At 42.1% G+C, this 11470-nt stretch overlaps 1 protein-coding gene across 1 annotated transcript in view; it reads right to left on the bottom strand.

Annotated features, from left to right (window-relative positions):
- The window catches only part of hsd11b2 (hydroxysteroid (11-beta) dehydrogenase 2), a 53580-nt gene extending 43109 nt beyond the window's left edge, over positions 1-10471 (bottom strand). The window contains exon 1 of the mRNA XM_060911408.1: positions 9860-10471. Coding sequence (XP_060767391.1) covers positions 9860-10133 — 274 coding nt within the window. The 5' untranslated portion in view covers positions 10134-10471. The remainder of the gene's footprint in view (positions 1-9859) is intronic.
- Positions 10472-11470: the final 999 nt, after the last annotated feature.

The following is an 11470-nucleotide window of genomic DNA, read 5'->3' on the forward strand; positions in this document are numbered from 1 at the left end:
GACGAGGGCCTTTCTGTGTGGAGTTTGCATGCTTTCCCCGTGTCCGAGTGGGTTTCCTCTGGGTGCTCCGGTTTCCCCCACAGTCCAAAGGCATGCAGGTTAGGTTAATTGGTGGCTCTAAATTGACCGTAGGTGTGAATGTGAGTGTGAATGGTTGTTTGTCTATGTGTCAGCCCTGCGATGACCTGGCGACTTGTCCAGGGTGTACCCTGCCTCTCGCCCATAGTCAGCTGGGATAGGCTCCAGCTTGCCTGCAGCCCTGTAGAACAGGATAAGCGGCTAGAGATAATGGATGGATGGATCCTGAGTGAGAGTAACAATTTGCTCAAGCTCTATTAGTGCAAATTAATGAATTAATTTTATCTCACTATCTCATCTAGCCTATTCACTACCTCCACCAACTGCTTTGGATGATGATATATTTTCCCCTCTGTTTGTTTGTTACTAAAGTAACTCAAAAAGTATTGAACGGATTTTGATGAACTTTTGAGGAAAGGTGGGCCATGGGTCAAGGAACAATTGACTAGATTTTGACACAAATCTGAATGTGTGGCTTGGTGGAGGTATGCACTCTACCAAGTGCCCTTCTCGTTCAAACTAGTTTTTTGTTTGAGTTTTGTTTTAGATTGTTCATAGCAACCACAGGCAGATTTTATTTTTAGCTTTTTTTACTTAAGATAAATTTGAGCTTTCTTCTCATTGTGAAATGGATTTGAGGTCATTTGCAAAATTTCCAGTAAAATCTGTACAAAACCTTCGCTACTTCTAATATGTTATCATTGGAAGAGGGCAAAATACCACGAGCTGGTGGAGAGTTCTTGGAGGAACGGGTGGTGGACCAGATGTATGCCAGTGGAGGTGGGCTGTAGGGGGTCTGCTGGTCACTCCCTGTACAAGGCTTACAGAACCCTGGGCATAAGTAGTACCAGCAGAAGAAGAGCCATTGGTAACAACATGGAGGCTGTAGAGAGAGCATCCAGATGACTCTGGTTGAAGAGGGGGGAGCAGTGGGGGCAGAAGAATGCCACTAGGGCACAGGCCAAGGTCTGATCAGCCTTGGTCGGGTCACCTGGAAGAGGGTGTCCGTTGTAAGACTTGAAACACCCAATGATTCCCAGAAACAACACTGATGATGTGTCCTAATGTGTGCATCAGAGGATGCTATAGGGAACTGTTGTAATTTCTATGGAAACCGGAGCACCTGGAGGAAACCCAAGCAGGTACATGGAAAACATCCAAACACTACACAGAAAGGCTCAACCCCAGAACTTTCTTGCTGTGAGGTGACAGTACTAACTACTGCATTACTGTGCCACCCTATAGTGATAACCAAAACCTAAAAGCAAAGAGAATATACAGTATATTTAAGAATGTTTATTGAAAAAGATATTGGTTACAAATCTATGAAAGATTTTACAGTGCAGTTTAAATGTCCACACCACGAGCTGGCCTAGTGGTTAGCATGTCCATCTCTCGACCAGGAGATCGCAAGTTCTACTTGCAGTCGGGTCATATCAAAGACCCTCATAAAAATGGTACCTACTGCCATCTGGCAAGGCACGCTGCAATACACATGTGAGTAGGGAGTCAAACTCTCACAGTTACCAGAGGACTAGCCCCCCACAGTAACCCTAGCTATATAATAGGTGTGAAGCTGAGGGCTATAGAAACGGAAGTCAGCACCACATCCATGCTCCTCAAGAGCTGGTTAGTACTGGGGCAGGAGACTGGCTGGGAAGACCAGATCCTGGTGCAAGAGGGACTTACGTGGACACTGTCCTTCTGAGCTTGCAGGCAAGTCGACACAGCCACTCTTCATCCAGTCTCACGCCTCCTTCTTGCAGCTTCTGACACTAGTTCACCCAATCATCGGCTAGCTCCTCCAAGACATCCGTCACAATGTCACACTTGGTCATGTGACATCACTGAGCTCCTGTTTGAGCTCCTGCTCCTGTACTTCCATCCATCACTTATCCTGTGCAGGGTCGGGGGCAAGCTTGGAGCCTATCCTAGCTGATTATGGGCAAGAGGCAGGGTACACCCTGGGTAAGTCACCAGATCATTGCAGGGCTGACACATAGAGACAAACAACCATTCACATTCACACCTATGGTCAATTTAGAGTCACCAGTTAACCTAACCTGCATGTCTTTGGACTGTCAGGGAAACCGGAGCACCCAGAAGAAACCCATGCAGACACGGGGAGAACATACAAACTCCACACAGAAAGGGCCCTGTCGGCTACCGGGCTTGAACCCAGAAATTTCTTGCTGTGAGGCGACAGTGCTAACCACTACACCACCATGCCGCCCCACTGGGATAAAAGTAGCGTCAAATAGTCATATTAAGTGAAGCTGACAGCCAGTGGAATGGTGTGATAATGATGTTGAATCTACATTGTTTTGCTCTATTGTGCCATTCCATTGGTTCTCATTATGGTTGTTGGCAATGAATTCACATCCATCCATTATCTGCAGCTGCTTATCCTGCCCTACAGGGTCGCAGGCAAGCTGGAGCCTATCCCAGCTGACTATGGGCGAGAGGCGGGGTACACCCTGAACAAGTTGCCTGGTCATCACAGGGTTGACACATAGACACAGACAATCATTCACACTCACATTCACACTTACGGTCAATTGAGAGCCACCAATTAGCCTAACCTGTATGCCTTTGGACTGTGGGGGAAACCGGAGCACCCAGAGGAAACCCACGCAGACATGGGGAGAGCATGCAAACTCCACACAGAAAGGCCCTCGTCAGCCGCTGGGCTTGAACCCAGGACCTTCTTGCTGTGAGGCGACAGTGCTAACCACTACACTACTGTGCCACCCATGAATTCACATATTACAACAAATCGTACTATGACAACAAGTTCAAGGCAACTTGGTTGTCAGATCATCCAGCATCAAAGCATCGAGGTGAGGTGAGAGGCATGTGGTTTGAGAAGTACATTGGTCTGATTTCTCAATCAATTTTCTTCAAATTTGGCACTCAGAATGCAAGAGAATGGATTTTACATCATGTTTTTCAAAACTTTCCAGAGGTCATGTCCCCAGACCCCCTTAGAATGGTGTTGCAAAATCTGATCTACCACTTTTCATTCTCAGGTCATTGGCAAGTATGCAATTCAACCAGCTGTGTGACTTACAGTAGTCTCTGTGTAATACTAGCTCTAGCTCTATTCACATCTTGCCTCAATTAGAGGTTTACTTTAATTATTATGATGTGATTCTCTCCAGTTCTTTGATGGGTCTTCTAAGTCATGTCTCGGCTATTTCACGCAACTTTGAAGAGACACGACATTTCCTGCAACACATGAGCTGTTCCAAGGATGGCTGACAACTGTGCACTTCCAATGATGTCAGGTAGCTCTAACTTCCCATGCAAGGTCTTTGCATTCTTCTAGATGGTTCCAAGTGCACAAATCACAATGGGGCTCACTGTCACTTTCGAGGCTCTGTGAATTCTCTTGATTTTGAATGCTAGGTCTTGATATCTATCCACCTTCTCTTCCCCAGCCTTGATGATGTTCTGATCTGCTGGTACAGCTATGCCAATTAGTGTCCACTCCTGTGTATCTTTCTGCACTAGAGTAATAGTCGGTTGATTGTGCTTCAGCGACTTATCTGTGTAGATATTCATGTCCCAGGTATTTCGAACATCTCCATTCTCTGTGACTACCAAGGGTTGATGGTCATACCACTTGTCAGTACACTCTATCCTGTACTTTGTGCGCATCTACCAGTGTACCCTCAGGGCCACCTTGTCATGGCGCTTCCTGTACTCTCCATCCAGCGTCGTCCACATTTCACGAAAATCGCGTCTTCTCTCCAATTTTTCACTGATTTTTATTCTTTTTGGCTGGAAGGTAGGTCTGCCTGGGGTGCATATAGCTTCTATGTAAATTTGCATAATTGCAATGATTAATGAAGATATGGAGTAATTAAGCCCTAACGAGCAGTTTCCACACAAATCACTTCTTCTCCCTCAATTCTTCACCAATTTTGATTCTTTCTGGCATGAAGGTAGGGGAACCTAGGGTGCATACAACTTCTACCCAGATTTGCTGAATTACAATTATTAATGAAGTGATGGACTAATTAAGCCTTAATGAGCAGTTCAACAAAAATCGCTTCTCTTCGGTCAATTCCTCCCCATTTTCGATTCTTTCTGGCAAAGAGGTCGGCATTCCTAGGGTGGATATAGCTTCTTGTATACAACCCCGATTCCAAAAAAGTTGGGACAAAGTACAAATTGTAAATAAAAACGGAATGCAATGACGTGGAAGTTTCAAAATTCCATATTTTATTCAGAATAGAACATAGATGACATATCAAATGTTTAAACTGAGAAAATATATTATTTAAAGAGAAAAATTAGGTGATTTTAAATTTCATGACAACAACATATCTCAAAAAAGTTGGGACAAGGCCATGTTTACAACTGTGAGACATCCCCTTTTCTCTTTACAACAGTCTGTAAACATCTGGGGACTGAGGAGACAAGTTGCTCAAGTTTAGGGATAGGAATGTTAACCCATTCTTGTCTAATGTAGCATTCTAGTTGCTCAACTGTCTTAGGTCTTTTTTGTCGTATCTTCCGTTTTATGATGTGCCAAATGTTTTCTATGGGTGAAAGATCTGGACTGCAGGCTGGCCAGTTCAGTACCCGGACCCTTCTTCTACGCAGCCATGATGCTGTAATTGATGCAGTATGTGGTTTGGCATTGTCATGTTGGAAAATGCAAGGTCTTCCCTGAAAGAGACGTCGTCTGGATGGGAGCATATGTTACTCTAGAACCTGGATATACCTTTCAGCATTGATGGTGTCTTTCCAGATGTGTAAGCTGCCCATGCCACATGCACTAATGCAACCCCATACCATCAGAGATGCAGGCTTCTGAACTGAGCGCTGATAACAACTTGGGTCGTCCTTCTCCTCTTTAGTCCGAATGACACGGCATCCCTGATTTCCAGAAAGAACTTCAAATTTTGATTCGTCTGACCACAGAACAGTTTTCCACTTTGCCACAGTCCATTTTAAATGAGCCTTGGCCCAGAGAAGACGTCTGCGCTTGTGGATCATGTTTAGATACGGCTTCTTCTTTGAACTATAGAGTTTTAGCTGGCAATGGCGGATGGCACGGTGAATTGTGTTCACAGATAACGTTCTCTGGAAATATTCCTGAGCCCATTTTGTGATTTCCAATACAGAAGCATGCCTGTATGTGATGCAGTGCCATCTAAGGGCCTGAAGATCACGGGCACCCAGTATGGTTTTCTGGCCTTGACCCTTACGCACAGAGATTCTTCCAGATTCTCTGAATCTTTTGATGATATTATGCACTGTAGATGATGATATGTTCAAACTCTTTGCAATTTTACACTGTCGAACTCCTTTCTGATATTGCTCCACTGTTTGTCGGCGCAGAATTAGAGGGATTGGTGATCCTCTTCCCATCTTTACTTCTGAAAGCCGCTGCCACTCCAAGATGCTCTTTTTATACCCAGTCATGTTAATGACCTATTGCCAATTAACCATATGCGTTGCAATTTGGTCCTCCAGCTCTTCCTTTTTTGTACCTTTAACTTTTCCAGCCTCTTATTGCCCCTGTCCCAACTTTTTTGAGATGTGTTGCTGTCATGAAATTTCAAATGAGCCAATATTTGGCATGAAATTTCAAAATGTCTCACTTTCGACATCTGATATGTTGTCTATGTTCTATTGTGAATACAATATCAGTTTTTGAGATTTGTAAATTACTGCATTCCATTTTTATTTACAATTTGTACTTTGTCCCAACTTTTTTTTGGAATCGGGGTTGTATGGTGTATATAGCTTGCAATATTTATTGCGTAAGGTAGGCCACTTTAGATCATTCCTTCTGGACTAGACTGGGCCGGAGTGAGCTACACCATCATTGATGGTCTCATTATTATTATTATTATTATTATTATCTCATCTCATCTCATTATCTCTAGCCGCTTTATCCTGTTCAACAGGGTCGCAGGCAAGCTGGAGCCTATCCCAGCTGACTACGGGCGAAAGGCGGGGTACACCCTGGACAAGTCGCCAGGTCATCACAGGACTGACACATAGACACAGACAACCATTCACACTCACATTCACACCTACGGTCAATTTAGAGTCACCAGTTAACCTAACCTGCATGTCTTTGGACTGTGGGGGAAACCGGAGCACCCGGAGGAAACCCACGCGGACACGGGGAGAACATGCAAACTCCACACAGAAAGGCCCTCGCCGGCCACGGGGCTCGAACCCGGACCTTCTTGCTGTGAGGCGACAGCGCTAACCACTACACCACCGTGCCCCCCTATTATTGTTATTATTATTATTATTATTTCCAGAAGTGGTGGGTGATATATGACAAACATTAGACACATTAACAAAGTTTATGCATGTAATAAAAAAGCCAGGCAGCATCACCTGTTTTGTGTCTAAACCCTTCATCATTGAAGTATCTTCTGTCTTCATTTGTGTCCATACTAAAATTAAATGATTACATTGTAGGTGTTAAGTCAGCAGTGGGGATTATGCTGGGAGTGAATCCAGTGCAGCAGTTTGTGTGCTAAGTGTTGGCAGCTTGTTTATTTGCTTGTGTGTGTGTGTGCCGAGAAATGTGTAACACACACACACACACACACACACATATATATATATATATATATATATATATATATATATATATATATATATATATATATATATATATAAAATGATATATATATATATATATATATATATATATATATATATATATATATATATATATATATATATATATATAATGAGTAGGTGCTCTGAACATGTAAGCATAATTGGCTCAGGCTCCAGAATGCCAGTGAACCTTCTGACACTAAAGACAAACTCAACCAGAAAAAAAAAAAAAAACCCAAAGGTGTATAAAAGCAGGGATTTGGACTTGTTGCCATGCCAGTAGACAGCCTTTTGGGGATTTAAGGAACCCAAATGAGATCCTGCTCCTTAACCAGTGCTATAATCTCCTTTCAATGATCTCAGTCCCAAACAGGTTTGTTAAATTAACAAAATGATGGAAAAGCTATAAAACAAGAACACTAATAATATTCATTTGGTTAATACATGGTGTTTATATACAGCAGTGTTTTGGTTCCACAATGTAGGTCACCTACATCACACAGCTCTTTCTCCATCACTGTGGGATGCCCTGCCTTCTCATAGTGTAAAGTAATTCACATACAGAGGAAAAGTAAAGACAAAGTTCAAAGCTTTATTCAGCGTGTGTGTATATGTGTGTGTGTGTGTGTGTGTGTGTGTGTGTGTGTGTGTGTGTGGGAGTGGATCAGGAAGCAGATAAGAAGCAAAATAAGTCTGAAAAAACAAATACATTTCTATGCTGGCACAGACACCACAGACTGAGTAATGTACCTTTAGTGCATCAAGTGTGTTTGATTCTCGATATGTAACAGCAGACACTTTATATCAGAGCAGGGTTCTAACTAGACCAAAATATCAGCATAGTGGCACTAGTCATAACAGCCGGGGATTTGGGGGCCTCATGGGTTTTACATGCTCAGAGATGCATTCTAGTGCATTTTCTGGCACTTGCAGGCCTCCCTGAAAGTCATTCTTTTTGGTAATATTAACAATATTTTTTTTTGTGCCAAAAGTTGCTGTGCTTGCTTTTGATTGAAGACTTATTATAATTAATATTCAACTATATTAGTGACATATTTATGGAATAAGAATGAAACAACCAGTTGATGTTCAGCAAGTGTCAGCTTTATTTTCAGCCTCAGCCATTCAATTACAATACATGACTATTCAGATTAGCGCCTCTTAACATGGATGGCATTTTACCATGAATACAGCATAAGGAAGGAGGTAAACCGGACTAGCATGATCAGTGACAATCTCCACAAGGAACTACTTGGGCAACTGGACAGGGAGTGGAGTATGTCCGAATGTAGAACATTCACATGGTGGCACGCCGTCACCACCGCATGGGGATAACAAAAGAAAATTCAACAAAAGACCACATTTTCAAGATTGACAAGTCTTTTAATTAGTGTAGCAGCAACTTTTATAGGTGTGTCGACAATACTGTGAAGCGTAGCGGTAAGGACACACTGTAAGTATATCAGTCCGATACGCTGAAAAGGCCTAGTTAGAACCCTGCAGAGGACGGTGAGGGCCAGGCGACACTTACTATATGTTCTTAATGCTGCTCTATGTGTCACCTCGAAGCAGAGACTCACTGCTGCCAGAAATAAACTCGATTACATAGAAATAAAATGCTTATTTTCCTGGAGCGTTGATTTGGTCTATAAAAAGGACAGCTCAGGACAGGTTTCACTTCACAAGACAACACTTTTATCCGTATTTTACACAATTAAAAAAAATACGGGACTCTCAGTTTTGTCTCTGCACACTGCCCTGCTTCTGCATCAAATGTCTAATGAGGTGTTTGAGGCTGTTTTGGTGGAACAGAGAATGTGAACAATAAGTGTATAAATGAAATGCTGTGGTCACTGGAGTAGGATTATTCACACACACACACACACACACACACACACACACACACACACACACACACACACACACATATTTGTCTTACTATCCTTGTGAGGACCTTCCATTGACATAATTATTATTGCAGTTAATTAATGCTGTGCCTACACCTAACTCTAACCTTAACCTCAGTAATGAATAGGAAACTTTTTGGCTCTTTTATTTTTCTTTTTACTTTTTGTTAAAAAAAACGCAATTTCCTTGTGAGGACCACCCAAATGTCCCCACAAGGCTGAAATTGTTAGATTTTACTATCCTTGTGGGGACATTTGGTCCTCAGTAGTATAACACACACACACACACACACACACACACACACACACACACACACACACACACACACACACACTTTCTAAAGCTTTCTGAAGTTTAGTCCTGTATTTGGACAAAATGTACAAATGCTCCAGATTCTATGACTCGGAGGATTTCCCAAGCATTCCCAAGTGTAATTATACAACCAGAGAAACTTGATATGTCTTATTATAACCTCCTCCAGTAGCTAGTTCCAACCAAATGAGTCATGTGGACTTTGCAAAGATAGTAAAAGTGCTGACAGTATGATATTATTTAATCAGACACACACACAAAATATGATTGAAGGTGTTATAAAGGAGAATGCTGAGTTTGATTAAAAGGCAGTTTCAGTTTACACACCGAATCAGGGACAATATTAGCCTGACTGTCACCATGTGCACAGCAAATTCCTTTTGTGTTTTAGCGTCCAAATGAACTTAAATGAACGCTGTGAACACTCCTGCTTGTGGGGGCAGGGAAGGGTGTTCTTTGTATGAACTGACTCGTGTTCGAGCTCAAATTGAATCACTTTGATCATTTGTCTTCACTGAAGCACACAGTGTTTTGGAAGAGTAGTTTTGGAAATGTTTTGTGGGCCATATCTGATCTCATCTTATCTCATCTCATCTAATCTAATCTAATCTGAGCCCTTTGTATTTTGATGGCATATTGATCTGAACCTGGGTTGGGGTTACTTACAGTGTAGAGAATTTATTCCTTAGATCTTTGAAATATAATTTGGAATTGCATGCATAATATTGAGCATCAGATTTGGGAATGGATCTTTATCTAAGATAAATATTTAATAAATAATAAAAAATAAACACAATACTATGATGACTACTACTACTACTATTACTGCTGCAATTAATAATAATAATAATAATAATAATAATAATAATAATAATAATGCAAAATAAATGCAAAAAAGTGAGACTTTTGTGATGCACATGCTGGTTTCCTTTTTTTCCCCTCACACACTCATCATGCTTACCTGTGATGAAAACTGCTTTGCCTTCGACAGGCAGGACCGGTGGCGGGGCAGCCCACAGTGAGTAGAGCCAACAGGTGGCACAGAAGATGGCGAGTGCCAACACAGCAGGCATACACATAGCACACAGCCTCTCTACCAGCAGCGTGGCACCCAGCCATGCCACTAGAGAGGGAATGGCATTGACGTGGGATGCCAGGAACTTCCTCAGTGTGCCTCCGACAAACACAGACATCACTGCCATGTAAATCCAGAAGGACAGGGCATAGTCATCCATTGTACTATCTCTATGTCTCTATCTCTTTTCTCTTCTTCCCTCCTTTCTTTTTTCTCTTTTCTTTCTGCTTTCCAACTTGCCCTATGCTTCTCTTCTTACAGCTCTGTCTTCTTCTTCTTCTTCTTCTTCTTCTTCTTCTCCTCTCTCTCTCTCTCTCATATAGAAGTGTGCACCCACATGCTTGCTTGCTCTTGCAGTTCTTTTCACCTACATGCGCTCTCTCTCTCTCTCTCTTTCTCTCTCTCTCTCTCTTACACACACACACTACAGACACGCACACACAAGCAAGTGCACACTGGCTTTACACACTCTGTCACACCGAGTCAGGCCAGTGAATTGGCTGTGCAAAGGGTGTGCATATATATACACACTGCCACAGGGGCAAGGAGGGACTACTATGAGAAGTATCTAATCAGTGCACAATGGCCAAAGTTTTATAACACTTAAAGCCCCCTCCCCTCTCCCCCCCACACACCTTTTCTTCTTTTCCAAGAAAGTATGTCCTCGCCGAATTAGTTTTTGTACTCCTTTTTTGTACTCCTAGTTTGTTTTTGAACTGGCTTGGTGCCAGTTTGTGTCAAGACTATCGTGTAAGAAGGAGAACGTGTGTGCATGTGCGTGTGTGCGTACGTGCTTGCGTGGGGGACAGGGGTGGGGGGTGGTTGGGGTTACGTTACAGTTTCCTGGAAACTTCACTCATCTGAAATCTTTGTCTCCTAATAAATGTTCATAATGTTCAGCTGGAGTGTGGTATAGGCAGGTGTCACTAAGTGATGGGTTTCTGCCTGTTTCTTGGCACTCTGTCTCATTTTACCAAAGGTAACTGTGTTCTCTCTCTCTCTCTCTCTCTCTCTCCCTCTCTCTCTCAAACACTTTCTTTAACCCTTAGTAGTCTAGATTTTTGTCTTTTTGCTATACATTCACTTTTCTTCTTGTCAACTACAAAAAAAAAGTCTTTATCCAAATTGTATGGAATCATTGTTTCTGAACATAGATTATTTTGTTCTGGTGTATGAACTGAGTAGCCACCATCACCAAAGAAAAAAAAAGGATGGATTTCAGTGTATATCAGATGGATTATAGTGTGTATCATTCAGTGGGGTTTTCAATTAATTAATTAATTAATTAATTAATTACTTTTTTATTATTTTTTGACTCGGCTTTAAAGCTAATCATTCCTTTCTGTTATATGAACCATGTAGCCTCCACCAGCCCCCCCCCCCACCAAAAAAAAAAAAAATCATCCCGCTCATAGCTGTGTAGTTAAACAAAACATGCAATTTTTATGTCACTGCTGTATACGGATTACAGTAACACGTCTTAAATACACAAGTATA

The sequence above is a fragment of the Neoarius graeffei genome, chromosome 27, assembly GCF_027579695.1.
Source record: "Neoarius graeffei isolate fNeoGra1 chromosome 27, fNeoGra1.pri, whole genome shotgun sequence".
Lineage (NCBI taxonomy): Eukaryota > Metazoa > Chordata > Actinopteri > Siluriformes > Ariidae > Neoarius > Neoarius graeffei.